The sequence below is a fragment of the Salvelinus sp. IW2-2015 genome, linkage group LG20 (genome assembly GCF_002910315.2).
Source record: "Salvelinus sp. IW2-2015 linkage group LG20, ASM291031v2, whole genome shotgun sequence".
Classification (NCBI taxonomy): domain Eukaryota; kingdom Metazoa; phylum Chordata; class Actinopteri; order Salmoniformes; family Salmonidae; genus Salvelinus; species Salvelinus sp. IW2-2015.
In genome coordinates, this window is record NC_036860.1 from 78,018,891 (window position 1) to 78,035,797 (window position 16,907).

Here is a 16,907-nt window from a genome sequence, read left to right on the forward strand (position 1 = left end):
AATAACTTGTCATTTACATCTAGAACATCAAGTGGACCAAGCTTTAGAGTCAGCAAGAAATAATATTGAACCAGAAAAGAAGAGAGCGAAACCACGCTGTAATCTCTATGGGTTTGACTTCCTGTCACAGACTGCAGCTTTAGTTAGCAACATGTGAAGACTTGCACAAGAGGCTGCTAAGGGGAGRACAGAAAGCATGTGTTTTATACYATTCCATTTATTCCGTTCCAGCCATTATTAAGAGCCCATCCTCCCCAATTRAGGTACCACCTGCCACCTGTGGCAGAGCTACACTATCTATCCCTCAGCCTCTTTGCATGSAGYAAACTCCCTGCTTGCTCTCTATAATGATGGTCAGCAGCATGTGTTATGAATGTATAGCCAAGAAAAAACACACCAAACAGAGAAATATGAGGACTGTAGATAACTTTATATAACCAAATTCCAAAGCCATCAGTTTCCATTAACTGTATAATGCAGGCTGAATTATATAACTTATATTGGTTTGAAAGCCTACGTTGATATGTGTTGATATAGACAAGAATTAGCCTATACGACCTGTCATAGAAATATCGTAGGTTACTGAAATAGAGCTCGATAACTTCAGTTTAGTTTGTTTGAGGAGTGTCAAGTGTTTTATCGTGGGAAGCCCATTTCCAATGAGATCTTCATGCATGCCATCCGAAAGAATGTGAAACATTTGGACATGTTCAAGATGATGCCAAGGAGCATTAATTTGCCTATCTGAAAGACACATGGAAGATCACAGGAATGAAGTCTATTCTCTGTGTGTGTTTGCGTGTGTGTTTGCGTGTGTTTATCATAATGTTTCACCTCATGCAATAAGCCTTTATTACATATTGTCACATTATTCATTTAAATGTATTTTTATTTTATTTAACCTTTATTTAACTAGGCAAGTCAGTTAAGAACAMATTCTTATTTACAATGASGGCCTACCCCGGCCAAACCMGGACRACGCTGGGCCAATTGTGCGCCGCCCTATGAGACTTCCCAATCACGGCCGGATGTGATACAGCCTGGATTCGAACCAGGGACTGTAGGGACGCCTCTTGCACTGAGATGCAKTGCCTCAGAATGTTTGTGGTAAAGTCCAAAAGTTCAATTTGAAAAGGGGCGGTCTCTAACCAAGTGCATAAGCCTTTATTATTTATTGTCACATTATGAAAATKATCTGTTTTATTCATCAGCATTTTTKAGGTAAAGTCCAAAAGTTCCTTTTGAAAATAGGCGGTCTCTTACCAAATGCAAGTAACTGGTTCATCTCCGCCGTGGGACATTCAGCTATTGTGCGTGTTGGGGAGGGAACTCGAAAGTCTCAGCGTTGTTATACTTCAATGAAAGGACGCGGAAGTAAACAGTCTTTAACGGATTTGTTTTATTTAACCTTTATGATTTTACGAATATGACGTTTTCCTTTTGATGCAAATTTGCGAAATKTTGACTGAAATTATGATCTAGTTGGCAAAGCCCTGGCTGGCCGCGGAAATTTCCCGACCTCTTGTGACTGTCAACGCGTGGCTCTTTACATGAGATAAAGGTAAACATCATATTGCAATATACAGTTTACCCATTTGAAGAATGCTTGATTATTCTTACATACGTGATGCAACCATCAATGTAAATGTAAATGTAATATACCCACTGTTATATGGGTAGCCAAATCATGTCACCAAAATGACCAAACCTCTTATAATGTCATGCTGGCTTGAAGACACTGCTTGCAGAGCAATCCATTCAACTTCAGCGACTGGTTTATAGTCATCGAAGTCTCTCTCTCTAATCTTAGGAACAGCTGTTACAGTTGTACCCACTCCACAATTTCTGTAATGTAGTTAATTATAATAATTAGTCAGCTTCCTCTCATCTGAATTGTGAATCGTTGCTCTTTAGTGGTTAGAGAACTGTCTCTCTCTCCCTATAAATTGTTGGAAATCTTTTAGATTCTGAATCTATGGCAACTAACCGGACAATTGAAAGAAGTGCCACATAGTGTACTTTAACTAGCTGTTTGATACAAGCAATAACTGTTCCCAGTAACCAACAGTTGTCCACAGACATTGGTGAAAAGGATATGCAATATAGTTCTGGAGCACATAAGTAGGCTATGAGACAACTTGTTACCATATTATGCAATGCTATTATAAATGTATAACAACAATGATATTATCTTTGACCTAACAGTTGAAACATTTTCATTATTGCTAAATTATTTGAAAACGAACTTCACATATAGTCCCCCTGCCCATGCCATGGTGATGTGAAAGGTATTTTGAAATAGCTTTTTGCGTGAACGTTTTTTCCTCATTGGTTTGTGTGCTCAGTGCTCTACAAGGTCAAATAGCTTCTCCTCTGGGATGTGGTAGTTTATGAGAAGTAGGAGATAAGTTCAACAATAGTTGTATTTATGTGATGAGGAAGTATGTTCATAATGTGTTTTCATTTGATATGAAACTCAGTTCAAATCGAAAGCCACTGAAGAGGACAGGTGCACTATTGAGCAAGCTTTATAAGTTAACATTTTTTGGGGGGGTTGTTTATTTGCTAAAACAAGGTCCTCGATTCAATCATAGTAGGCTAGCCATGTCAGTCTAATTGACATAGTGTGAGCTACTATGGTGTGTCAAATAGATTACAAACAGTACAGTATCACTGGATCTTTCRATGCTTTACATGGYRGTAAATTGTTGTTWACTAAAATATATAGAACTTGTTGAATTTGGATTTCCCATAATTGAGAATGGATGGATATTTATAAATGTATATACAGTATTGTCTCGTGCTGTTCTCCTCAGTGCTGGGTAGTTGGATGTCATAGTTACTCTCAAAACACATTCTGCACATTCCTCACTAATCTCTGATTTGTGAAGTGTAGAGAAATGTTTAGTGCCTTCACATAGTTAGGCTTTGCATAATGTAAATCCTTAATTATAAAACTTACCGTTTCTAACATTTCCAACAAAGAAAATGATGCACGCTACTCCGTAATAGATCTTACCACTTCTACAATGTCCGTTATTTAATAAAGATATCTGTTTTAAGACATCATAATCCTATTTCCTTGAGTAATGGTGTAATGTTTGGCCCCACAAGACTATATAACAACCTACTGGGCTGTTGAGGAGGCACAAAAGTGCTAAGAAAAAATCCAGCTAAAATTCATGTGGTCAGTGAGAGTCGAAACCACTGCAAATATCCCCTTCACCCAGGTCACCGTACCAGAGGAGCTCTAGGGACGTTGGCACACTGCCAACATGCCCCTGGCTCACCTCACTGGTGACATGTTACTAGAGTAGATCCCCTCTGCTCTGCACTGTCTCTTCCCAGGGGACTCGGCTACTGTTTTGTTACAGTTTTACATGTTTGAGACTTCCATCCTCTAGAGCAGTGGTTCCCAAACTTTTTATAGTCCCGTACCCCTTCAAACATTCATCCTTCAGCTGCGTACCCCCTCTAGCACCAGGGTCAGCTCACTCTACAATGTTGTTTTTTGCCATCATTGTAAGCCTGATACACACACACTATACRATACATTTATTAAACATAAGAATGGGTGTGAGTTTTTGTCACAACCCGGCTTGTGGGAAGTGACAAAGAGCTCTTATAGGACCAGGGCACAAATAATAATAATCAATAATTTTGCTCTTTATTTAACCATCTTACATATAAAACCTTATTTGTTAATCGAAAATTGGGAATAACTCACCACGGGTTAATGAGAAGGGTGTGCTTGAAAGGATGCACATAACTCTGCAATGGTGGGTTATATTGGAGAGAGTCTCAGTCTTAAATCATGTCCCACACACAGTCTGTGTCTGTTTTCATGCTAGTGAGGGCTGAGAATCCACTCTCACATCGGTACGTGGTTGCAAAGGGCATCAGTGTCTTAACAGCGTGATTTGTCAAGGCAGGATACTCTGAGTGCAGCCCAATCCAGAAATCTGGCAGTGGCTTCTGATTAAATAACATTTTCACAGAACCGCTTGTTGCAATTTCGATGAGGCTCTCTTGTTCAGATATCGGTAAGTGGACTGGAGGCAGGGCATGAAAGGGATAACGAATCCAGTTGTTTGTGTCATCCAGTACCTGCATAATTGCGCATCCAACTCACTCAGGTGCTTCGCTATATCATATTTGACATTGTCCGTAAGCTTGAGTTCATTTGCACACAAAAAAATCATACAGTTATGGAAAGACCTGTGTGTTGTCCTTGTTAATGCAGACAGAGAAGAGCGCCAACTTCTTAATCATAGCCTCAATTTTKTCCCGCRCATTGAATATAGTTGCAGAGTGTTCCTGTAATCCTAGATTCAGATCATTCAGGTGAGAAAAAACATCACCCAGATAAGCCAGAAACTTGTCATCATGCAAGCTGTCAGACAAGTGAACATTATGGTCAGTAAAGAAAAGTTTAAGCTTGTCTCTCAATTAAAAAGAACGTGTCAATACTTTGCCCCTTGATTACCAGCGCACTTCTGTATATTGTAAAAGCGTTACATGGTCGCTGCCCATATCATTGCATAGTGCAGAAAATACACAAGAATTCAGGGGCCTTGCTTTAACAAAGTTAACCATTTTCACTGTAGTGTCCAAAACGTCTTTCAAGCTGTCAGGCATTCCCTTGGTAGCAAGAGCCTCTCGGTGGATGCTGCAGTGTACCCAAGTGGCATCTGGAGCAACTGCTTGCATGCGCGTTACCACTCCACTATGTCTCCCTGTCATGGGTTTTGCGCCATAAGTACAGATACCAACATGAGCAGCAGCTACGTTAGGCTACATATGGACCGTTAGTGGAATTCCCGCGAGAGAGTAACAGTTAATGTGATTGGATGTTAATTATTTGACTAGGCTACCTGTATTTGACATTGTGTTGTTATTTCGCTGAACACTAGATGGTTTCATTTTATTTTTGGCAGTGAAACGAGGCTACTCAGGCGATAAAAAAACCTCACCCAAATGTATAGCCCCGTTGGAAAATATAAATGGACTGTTTGAAAATGTGAAGAAAAACAAATATTATAATTATAAAATAAAAAAAAGTGAATCACATTTTTATTTGGCGGACCCCCGCATTGCGCGTACAAATACCTGCTCTACGAGCCACTCAACTCTTTACCCTGTGAGTCCGGTAGCCTGCGTTTGGTTTTCTGTTCTTCCTGATAATTAATTACACACACCTGGGGTCCCAGGTCTAATCTCCATAATTAGAGGGAACAATGAACAATGCAGTGGGAAATGGCTTTTGAGGTCCGAGGTTGCATTCGGGGCTTTAGAGTGACGACAAGAGTTTTCTGTCTGTGTGTGTTTTTTTGTGTTGTGGTGTGTGTGTGTGTGTGGTGTGTGGGTGTGTTGGTGTGTGTGTTAGGTCAGGCTGTCTAATAGCAGAATTGTCCTGACAGCAGAATATTAAGTAGTTCGTGGGATGTTATTTGACAGTGTTTTTTACAAAGATTTTATCAGATGGTTTATGCTCATTGGGGTGGGGGGTAAGGGGTTTAGTGGTCGGCAGCGTAGTGTCTCTACCTTACTAATATCTCTCTCGTCAGCGTAGTGTCCTTACCTTACTATATCTCTCTCGTGCAGCGTAGTGTCCTTAACCTTACGATACTCTCTCTCGTCAGCGAGTGTCTTACCTACTGTATCTCTCTCGCAGCGTAGTGTCTTACCTTACTATATCTCTCTCGTCAGCGTATGGTCTTACCTACTATATCTCTCTCGTGCAGCGTAGTGTCTACCTTTACTGCTACTCTCTCTCGTCAGCGTAGTCTTACTTTATATCTCTTCGTCAGTGCAGTTGACAGTTTTTGAATTTGTTGGATGTTGCAGTTTATGTACATGCCTTTTCAGCAAAGCTTGCTGGATGTGTTGTTATCTAAAATAAAAAGTAAGAGTTATATTGATGTGTTTATGAGGGCTAAATCTGCAAATGGAAACAGAGGTTCACTTCATTAGTTCCATTTCATTAGTGAAACAGAGCCATATTGGTGAGGCAAGTGATTTAAAACTGAAGTGCCGTTTGGGCATGCATTGTTTTACATGTTTAGGCACCATGGTTTTATGGAGCGAAGGAGTTAGATAACACAGATGATGGGCACTTCTGTGTACACACATGGTTTTATGGAGCGAAGGAGTTAGATAACACAGATTTGAGTGCACTTCTGTGTACACACATGGTTTTATGAGCGAAGGAGTTAGATAACACAGAATTGAGTGCACTTCTGTGTACACACATGGTTTTATGAGCGAAGGAGTTAGATAAACACAGATGAGTGCACTTCTGTGTACACACATGGTTTTATGGAGCGAAGGAGTTAGATAACACAGATTGAGTGCACTTCTGTGTACACAACATGGTTTTATGAGCAAGGAGGGAGAAACACAGATTGAGTGCACTTCGTGTGAACACACATGTTTTATGGAGCCGAAGGAGTTAGATAACCAACAGATTGAGTGCACTCTGTGTACACACATGGTTTTATGGAGCGAAGGAGTTAGATAACACAGAATGAGTGCCACTTCTGTGACACATCATGGTTCTTATGGAGCGAAGGAGTTACATAACACAGATGAGTGCACTTCTGTGTACACACATGGTTTTATGGAGCGAAGGAGTTAGATAACACAGATTGAGTGCACTTCTGTGTACACACATGGTTCAACTGAAGTGGGAATCATTTAGATTAAACTATTTGTTGAATTTATGTCAATGGAATGTGTGGTCAAGGGATATCCCTTGACCTTCTCCTTGTTCATCCAAACCTCCTAGAAAAAAGACTCTTGTTATCATATGTGGGCTACCGAGTGGCACAGCGGTCTGAGGCGCTGCATCTCAGTGCAAGAGGTGTCACTGGTTCGAATCCAGGCTGTATCACATCTGGCCATGATTGGGAGTCCCATAGTGCGGCGTGCAATTGGCCCAGAGTTGTCCGGGGTAGGTTGTCATTGTAAATAATAATTTGTTCTTAACTGACTTGCCTAGTTAAATAAAGGTTACATTTAAATATAACAATTCTATCAAACTGATATGTGAGCTATTACTGTCAATAAGTGAATATGTTGTGTTGACTTTAGAGAGAGAGACAGAGGAGAGTTTCCTCCTCTGGTTTAATGAATAGTTCCTGTCTGGTAAAGAAAACGAGAGAGAAAGAGATACATCTGGGTCTGACAGAAACACACATAGTTTGAAACGATTTTCTTCATGTAATTGAATTTAATCTTCAGTTGTCCTCATGTTGTTTATGCGGCCTTCCATCCGGCTTAGTATAGCTCTGTGAATGATTCTCATTATCATCTATCTACCCTCRCTCATATCCGCTCTGAATAAGACAGAGAGGGGGAACAGAAGGGGTCTTTTACTGCAGAGTAGGAGTTTTAATCAGGGTACAGGATTGGAGCCGTGGTGAGCAATAGAAGCTGATACTACAGCGCTGTTATTGGCTCTCTCCGGTGTCTGATGGCTGAATAGGTAGAGAGGTAGGGCTGGGATAGATTTCTGAAATTGTATGTTTTGGGGATGGATAATATATGTGATTTTGGAGCATACACTGCAGACCTCCCTTCAACCACACACACGTAGGAGAGCAGCAAATTGAACATCAAAGATGATTACCATCATGAGATTTCAATCTCTGAAAATTACGGTGTTTTCATTTTACTTAATTGAAAGGGGAAATGGACAGCTCCTGATGTTGTTTGTCCTCCTCTGACTCGCTCTTCTGCCTGTTCCTCCATGCTCATGTCTGTTTATGTGTCCCGTAGGTAAACATTAACACATGGTGAATGCTACGAACTACCGAAACAAGAATTGTTCTCTCCTCAGCTTCGTGACAKWAGGTAASGGGAAGTGYCTGGCTCAGACAACTTTTCTCTGTTTTGCTTCCATTTYWWAATTATTTTCCAKTTWCCCCATTTCTTTAWTTCTCATTTTCCATATCTAAACTTCATAGCTAGGAATGGGATATATTTATCTAAAGTTATACTTAGGCTTGTGTTCAGAAGKATACAACCGAACCAAAGGGTTTTGAAACTAAATCTGTGTTCTTATTGCACAACTCCTCTTATGTCATCTCCTCCATTTCCCCCATGCAATGGCTGTTACAGCCTCAGGTGCAATATTCACAGATTACAGAATGTACAGCATAGTCTAGTCTAGGCTGGTAACAATTGTATTTTGCAAACCACCACTGCACCACCTCAGCAGAATTACCCCACCAGTTAAGTTACTGGCAATGTCGACCTAAAATACAAGTATACAGTAAGCTGTTTAAACAGTGCAGTTATTTGTAGGCCTATGTTCCTTATAGGAGCTTATAGGAGCTAAGGACTTAAAGGTCTACTGCAGCCATTTTCATCTCAATATCAAATAATTTCTGATTAACAATGAAGTACCTTACTGAGATTTTTTTCAATTAAAATGGTCAAAAAAAGAAACAAAAATAGCTTCTTAGCTAGAAGTAAGCTAGGACTCTCTGGGAGTTGTCTGAGTGAGGAGGAGAAAACTGAAAACTATAGCTGTTATTGGTAAAGAGGTAGAGGGCTGCGGGTCTGACAGAGATCATTGAGGCGCGATTATAATTGTTCATGCTGCAGGTGGAAGCTGGCGATCAGATGAGAATATGTTTTTGAAAATGCTACAGACAGCTATATCGGGGGGGGGTAGTTCGGAACTCTCTTTCATATTGGTCTATTAACTAATTTACTGCCAAAACTCCATCCCACCAAAACAGGATGATATTTCAGGCGGTCTTTTCAAACAGCTCTTACGCTAAAATGGCATTATCATAATTTTCACAATTTCACAGTATTATTCCAACCTCAGTGTCAAAATATATCTAAAACACAGGAAATAAATGTTTTGACTGCACTGTATAGTTTGCTTACTTTGAAACTACCAGCCCACAACTCTCCCTGACTCATCTCATTCCATAGACCGACTGCAGTCCTTCTGCCTCCCTATTCCAACTMTTTGACCCTTCCACCTCTCGCCATGGAAGCCAGAGGAAAGTACGAGTTTAATGCTACGGCTGAGGATGAGCTGAGCTTCCGAAAGGGAGACATCCTGAAAGTGAGTATGACCTGAGAGAGAATGGGAGGAGACACATTTACAATTCAGAATAGCGTGCCATAGTAAGACTAAAGAATGACAGTAGTACAACTGAGTGTGGGCCTTGACTTTAAAGACACATTCCACTAATCTAATTCCTAAATTCTACACACAAAGTTCTACTGTTGTATTCTGCTGTAATATTAAACCTAAACAGTGAGCTCTGTTGTTTTTGTTTATCTCTGTTCCCTAATCAGATTCTAGGTAGTCAAGATGAGTGGTTTAAGGCAGAGCTGCATGGACAGGAAGGCTTTGTGCCCCAAAACTACATCGAGAGACAAACCCCAAGGTGAAATAAAGTTACTCATTCTCATCCATAAAATGTATTTGAACACACACATACAACATGAGTTTGTATGCTTACAGTAAGTACAGTATAGCCACATCTGTATACTGTATCTCTCTCTGTCCAGCTGGTTCAAGGAGACGGCAAGCCGCAGCTCTGCTGAGGAGCTCCTGATSTCTAGGGAGGTGGGGGGATTCCTGATCCGTGGCAGTCAGAGCTCCCCTGGAGAATTCTCCATCTCTGTCAGGTGGGTGGGTGTAGGCTCAGGCCAGGGTATTACAGGGAGCTCACTGATTACAAAACAGTACCTAGGGGGGTTAGAGTTTACACCGCATGAACTCTGTCAAATATGCTAACATGTTAACCTGCAAAACTCATCTGTGAACATTTTCACAATCTCCCTCCATTTCTCATGAAATGTCTATGAGCCAGGGAAGAGTTCTGTTTCTGTCGGCTATACTTGATATTACTGGTACAGCTTTTCCTTGCAATATCTAACATAAGCCAGCAGGGGACAATGAAAGTACTGCACCAGAGAAACAGTTGACTTTGGATTTATGGAATAGGACAGGACACAACTAAATTGTTTAAATCATAACTCATCACATCCTATCATTGTTTATTTATTTTTATTTTACCTTTATTTTACCAGGATAAGCCCATTGAGACCCAGAGTCTCTTTTTCAATGGAGACCTGGCCAAGAAGGCAGCAACATTCACTACATTACATAATTAAAACATACAACAATATGATCCAGCCTAAAAAAGTCTCCCATCAATATTTTAAATTCATTCAGTGGCACTAACATATCTAGATGAAACATGGATTGTAGACTATTCTATGCGTCTAGTGCACAAAAAGAAAAGGCAGTCTTGCCTAATACTGTGAATGTTCTGGGGACTTTAAGTAGCAGCCACCTAGCAGACCGGGTATGGTAACTGCAGGTGGTGAAGGAGACCAGACTACAGAGGTAAAGAGGRAGTTTACCTGCTGGTGGTGAAGGAGACCAGACTACAGAGGTAAAGAGGGAGTTTACCCAAAAGGGCTTTGTAGATGAACACATACAAATGTATCTTTCTGCGCATATAAAGTGAGGTCCAACCTACCAATGGTGGGTGAGTGACTTGGCATTTGTACTAAAGCGCAAGGATGCATGATAAACAGAGTCCAGTCCCTGTAAGACGGAGGAGGTTGCATGCATATACAAAAAGTCACCATAATCAATGACAGAGAGAAAAGTGGCCTGAACAAGCTTCTTTCTAGCCATAAGTGGGAAGCAAGCCTTATTACGAAAATAAAAACCCAATTTCAATTTAAGCTTTGTCACAAGATTATCCTCATGAACTTTAAAGGACAACTTGTCATCCAACCAAATACCTAGGTATTTGTAGGATGACACTTTTTCAATGGAGAAGCCACCAGATGTGACAATGCTAACGTTCTCTGGCAGAGTTCTAGCTCTGGTAAAGGTGATCAATTAATTTTTTTGTACATTCAAGACCAGTTTGAGACCATAAAGGGAGGACTGCAGTGACTGAAAAGCAGTCTGGAGCTCTTCAACAGCCTGAACCAGAGAAGGAGCACATGAATATATGACTGTATCGTCTGCATATAGATTTAACTTTGCTGGTTGTATCTCATTTCCCAAATCATTAATAAGAATTGAGAACAACACAGGAGCTAAAATGGAACCCTGGGGCACACCTCTATTAATCTCTATGATTGTCAGTATATACACATTGTGTTCTGTCAGAAAAATAGTTCCTAAACCAATTTACTTCCCCTTCACTGAGACCAATGTTTCTGAGTCTAGCTAGCAACAATTCATGGTCAACTGAATCAAAGGCCTTTGATAAATCCACAAACAGAGCAGCACAATGTTGCTTTTTATCAAGTCCATTAATGATGTTGTTTKYCACTGCTATAGCTGCAGTTGTGGTGCTGTGCCCCGATCTAAAGCCAGACTGAACCCCGCTCAGTATGTTCTTCTCAATTAACATGTTTTTTAACTGTGAGTTCACTAGGGATTCATAGACTTTGGCCAGGATAGGGAGGGGAGATGGGATGATAGTTATTAGCATCTGAGGGATCTCCTCCCGTTAGCAGTGGGAGGACATAAGCTGATTTCCAAATGCCAGGCATGGAATTGGTCAAGAGACTCAAGTTGAAAATGTGAGCCACAGGTTCAGTAATAATACCAGCTGCTATCTTTAAGAGGTAGGTGTCCAAGTTGTCTGGACCTGCAGACTTTTTAGTGTCTATAGCCTWAAGTGCTTTATAGACCTCAGTATAAGAAACAGGCTCAAAGATCAAATGGTTCACATGAGGGCCTATATCATAGTTGACTGTAACAGAGTTTACATTAGAGGCCTGGGCCCCACCATTATCAACAACTGAAGCAGCAGATATGAAGAGCTTGTTAAAAAACCCTACAATATCGGCTTTATCTTTCACTTCATTAGGATCCTCTTAAATTGGTCAGAAGGCCAGAAGAATACATTAAACCTGACACTGATTTGATTACTCAGAACTTCGTAAGGTTGTTTATGTGTCTCTTACCCATTAAAAGTCATCTGATTTTGGGACTTCCTGATCAACCTGTGTATTTGTTTCTTAGCGCTCTGAAGGGGCCAGTCAACAGAGCACTTGTAGTCTAGCTTGAGCCCAAGAGTATTTCTCTTCTAATAATTTCTGCCAAGTATTCTGAAAACAGGGATTGTCCCTTCCACTGATTCAAATTCTTCACAGGGGCTGCGTATCACAAATCGACACACATTTATATAAATATCCCAGGCAGTGTCAACCGGGTTGGGGTCAATTCCATTTCATCCAATTATTCAGACACTTAACCAAATTCAATTCAATCTTCCTCATTGAAGCATTGAAAATATTGGTTCGGAATGTCAGTGACTTCCTGAATTGACTGGATGATTGGATTGACCCTAAACCTGCAATGTACTGTATGTGACTAAGAGGCCAGATTTGTGTTGTGACATGTTCACTGTATAAACCATACTTTCCCTCAGACATGAGTTTGACGTGCAGAATTTCAAGTGATGAAGGACAGCAAAGGCCACTACTTCCTGTGGTCAGGAAGTTCACTTCCCTCAACAAGCTGGTGGACTTCTACAAGAACACCTCCATCTCCAAGCAACGGGACATCTACCTCAGAGACGGTAGCCGGGATGACCAGAGCCCCATCCGCACCAACCGGTATTTCAGCCGTATATTATCTCAGTTCAATCAACTCTTTAGTGAAGGCTTCCTTCCCTTTCTTGACTTCCCACTCTTCTGTATCTTCTTACTCTCAAGCACAGATACAGGAAGAAATCAGTGGCTATTGCACCAGAATGGTCAGTTAACCAATGGTATTGGTCTATTAACAAAATGTACCGCATGTGATGTCACCATGGAAAATAACCTCTAACAGAAGTCCTGTGTAGATTGTACTTTCAACCAGAACTATCGGAAATAACACTGATCAAATGTTTTTGTTAGTTTCATCAGCTGTTGTACAATATGATATAAAAACTACATTTTGACTGCACTGGCCTTTATTAACCCTTTCCTGTCCACATCCTTCTGTTGTCAGTTGAAGAGGGGAGTTACCTGAGGAGAGGAGCTATGGGGCCCTACTAGCCAGTCACACCGCAGGGCTTCAGACCTTCCTCACAGTCAGCAGGTAAACACCACTCACCCTACAGTACTCACCCCAAAGTACAAAACCTACACTACCTACAATGCAGTCTTTTGAATCATGTCGTTTTTCAGCTGCTATGTACCATGGTCATGTAAACCATGTCATTGCTTATTTTGATTTCATTGGGTTGTAATGTTTTACTGTGATTCTGACATACTGTAGGTTGTTTAAAGTTAGAGTCTGACCTGAGTTCAACCTCTCTCCTCTCTTCCCAGAGTAGAGACCTGGGATGGAGGAGAGGGCTCACACCATAGCACCCCTGGTAGAAACACCCCCTAACCTCTCTCCAGCCCCCCAAAGGACATCTGAAAACACACTCATCCACAGGTACAGTAAGCCTACTGTAGTCAGTAAATGGGGGCTCATCCTTGATGTCCTCTGAAATGTCTGGTTCCTATGGCCAACTATTACCTAACACAGGTTGTGTGTGTGTGTGTGTGTGTGTGTGTGTGTGTGTGTGTGTGTGTGTGTGTGTGTGTGTGTGTGTGTGTGTGTGTGTGTGTGTGTGTGTGTGTGTGTGTGTGTGTGTGTGTGTGTGTGTGTGTGTGTGTGTGTGGTGTGTGTACGTACGTACCAGGGGCATCAGCAGTAAGCGTGTTAGATTCACGGAGGAAGGGGACGAGCTAGGCTTCCGTGCAGGTGATGTCATTGACATTTTGGATCACTCTGATCCATCGTGGTGGAAAGGAAGATTGCGGGGTAAAAGTGGTCTGTTCCCTGCCAACTATACCACACCATTATGAGGAAAGCTTAGAGAGAGAAGTCGCTCTTTGGACTTCTCCAATCATATGGACTGTGATGATAAGAGTCGGGCAACACACAGAAACTTCAGCAGCCCAAACTGTAGGACTAAAAAGAAATTGGTTCACATATGATTTCTGATAACATATGCTCACACATTTATTTTTATTTTAAAGCTGGTGCTCAGCATGATACAATTGACATGCCTAAATGACATTGATTTATAAGCAGTGGCGGACTTACCATTAGGCAGAAGAGGCAATTGCCTCAGGCCTGACATCATCAAGGTGCCTTGTGAGCTGGGCATAAYAATAAAATACTAGCAATCTTCTTTTTTCCCCCAATAATGTCTCTGCATGAGACCCCACAAATGGTTTATAATAATGGACTATTCCACCTTGACAGAGTTCCCATGCATTGTTTCACGCGATATGACTTCACATTTGACTTTCATTGTAATTAAGCTGTATCAATGAGGTGCTTGCACAGCAGGGCAGAGAAATGTGCAATTAACGCAACCAGTGAAAATAAAAAGAAAGAAAGAAGATTTAACAGAACATTTTTGTAAGTTAATGCATTTCTTTAGTCAAAAGACAAGTGCTGCTTGTAATACTGACATTGTCATCGAGGCAGAAGACATGTATGTGTAGACAATGTATCTGATGCAATCTGGCCAAACAGAGTATGGCATGTCATACGCTTTTTGGCCAGACAGAATCAGATACATTGGAACCATATAGAAAGACAGAGGGGCGTTTTTTGGCTCACTAGGATAATCAGATCATCTCCAGTGAGATAGTTTGTCACTTGCAAATTGAAGGAAAGTTGTTTGGATGCTACTTTAAGAAGTGATTGTTTGACAATCAGATGAAAACATCATGACTTGTTGTGTTCATTTTAATCCCAGCCCCCGCCCCCRCAGGAGGCCTTTTGCCTTTTGGTAGGCCGTCATTGTAAATAAGAATTTGTTCTTAACTGACTTGCCTAGTTAAATAAAGGTTACAGGTTAAACAAAAATGGCACATTAAAAGGTYATTTCTTTTTACAGTTAAATGATGTCTTTACTATAAAACCCATAACAAAATGTTGTSCACCCAAATCACTAAGTCCGCCCCTGTTTATAAGGGAACTTCCACAACCCAACTACAGTGTGATATCCATTGGAGGTTGAAAACTGGGAGCTATGCTGCCACACATTTACTGTATGGTACTACACTGTATTGCTACTTTTTTGTATTGTTTGTAGTGCTTGCTTTTAATTGTGAGGTCTCCATAGCAAATTATGTCTTGTTAGTGAACTACCAAATTTACAATGTCAGTTTGGGTATGCTTGTCATCTGTCTAAATTAAAACAATGATGTATATAAACCCTGGCTTGCTGATGCTATGTAATGGCCAATGAGATGCTTTGAAGCCACCGGTCGGCCATATTGTCACTCCTCAAAAGCAGTCTTCCATAGGAATTCATGGAATTCTTCAGTATTTAATTGAAATGTTTTTAGGACAAAATGACATGTATTTAAATATTTTTTGTTGTAGTTGGGACAGTATTTTCAAAAGATTACTCTAATGATCTGACACTGAGAACTATATTCCTGACTTGCAGTGTTGGGTAATAGTGAACTACATGTAATTCAACTACATTTTGCAGTAGCTCAGTGGTAGTTGAACTAAATTCAATCTAGGTAGTGTTTTCAGTCGTTTTTTTGTTTGTTTTTGCAATGTAACGTTGCAGTAACTACTGAAAATACACAACTTTTTATTATTGCCTAATCCAATTACTACAGCGTTACATTGCAAAAAAAAGGAATTAACTACTGAAAACACTACCTAGATTTGAATTTAGACTTGCAATTTGTAGTCTATGACATTTCAGATTTACATATGATAATTTTTCACAAACAAGTTTGGATGTAGTAAACTACTTTTCAAAGTAACTTTAGTTCAGTAAACTATATTTTCCTTAAGGGAAGCATTAGTGTAGCTTAACTTCTTCCAGAGTGAAGTAATTGGTGGCTTGGTTACTAGCCTACAGTACCAGTCAAAAGTTTGGACACACCTACTCATTCAAGGGTTATTCTTTATTTTGTACTATTTTCTACATTGTAGAATACTAGTGAAGACATCAAAACTATGAAATAACACATATGGAATCATGTAGTATGCAACAAAAAAGTATTTTAGATTCTTCAAAGTAGCCACCCGTTGCCTAGATGACAGCTTTGCACACTCTTGGCATTCTCTCAACCAGCTTCCCCTGGAATGCTTTTCCAACAGTCTTGAAGGCGTTCCAACATATGCTGAGCACTTGTTGGCTGCTTTTCCTTCACTCTGAAACGTTAAAAGTTCTTGACATTTTCCGGATTGACTGACCTTCATGTCAAAGTAATGATGGACTGTCGTTTCTCTTTGCTTATTTGAGCTGTCCATGCCATAATATGGACTTGGTCTTTTACCAAATAAGGCTATCTTCTGTATACCATCCCTACCTTGTCACAACACAACTGATTGGCTCAAACACATTGAGAAGGAAAGAAATTCCACAAATTTACTTTTTACAAGGCACACCTGTTAAGTGAAATGCATTCCAGGTGACTACCTCATGAAGCTGGTTGAGAGAATGCCAAGTGTGCAAACCTGTCATCAAGGCAAAGGGTGGCTACTTTGAAGAATCTCAAATATAAAATATATTTTTATTAGTTTAACACTTTTTTGGTTACTACATGATTCCCTTTGTGTTATTTCATAGTTCTGATGTCTTCACTATTATTCTACAATGTAGAAAATAGTAAAATAAATAAAAACCCTGCAATGAGTAGGTGTGTCCAAACTTTTAACTGGTACTGTATATTTTCAGAGTAGCTTCCCCAACACTGCTGACCTGTGACCAAATGTTTTTTTTAAATGTATGTCACAGAACCAGAGCATCCAAGAATAGTATCCGAAGCACAGGGTCTGATAAATACATTTGGAATTGAACTGTTTTGGTTTTTGCTTTGAGTCATTTCATTTTAGTTGGCTAGACATTACAACATCATGTAGGCAAATTTATCTG

The 16,907-nt window shown here is 40.3% G+C and overlaps 1 protein-coding gene across 1 annotated transcript; it reads left to right on the forward strand.

Annotated features, from left to right (window-relative positions):
- The first annotated feature begins 1,190 nt into the window (after positions 1–1,190).
- LOC111981733 (GRB2-related adapter protein 2-like) lies at positions 1,191–16,831 on the forward strand. The gene is given in 12 exon segments (XM_070449678.1): positions 1,191–1,561; positions 7,780–7,854; positions 8,950–9,085; positions 9,322–9,413; positions 9,538–9,657; positions 12,438–12,463; positions 12,466–12,501; positions 12,504–12,624; positions 13,010–13,041; positions 13,044–13,093; positions 13,332–13,438; positions 13,689–16,831. Coding segments are annotated over 10 exon segments (828 nt in total). The 5' UTR covers positions 1,191–1,561; positions 7,780–7,854; positions 8,950–9,007; the 3' UTR covers positions 13,855–16,831.
- Positions 16,832–16,907: the final 76 nt, after the last annotated feature.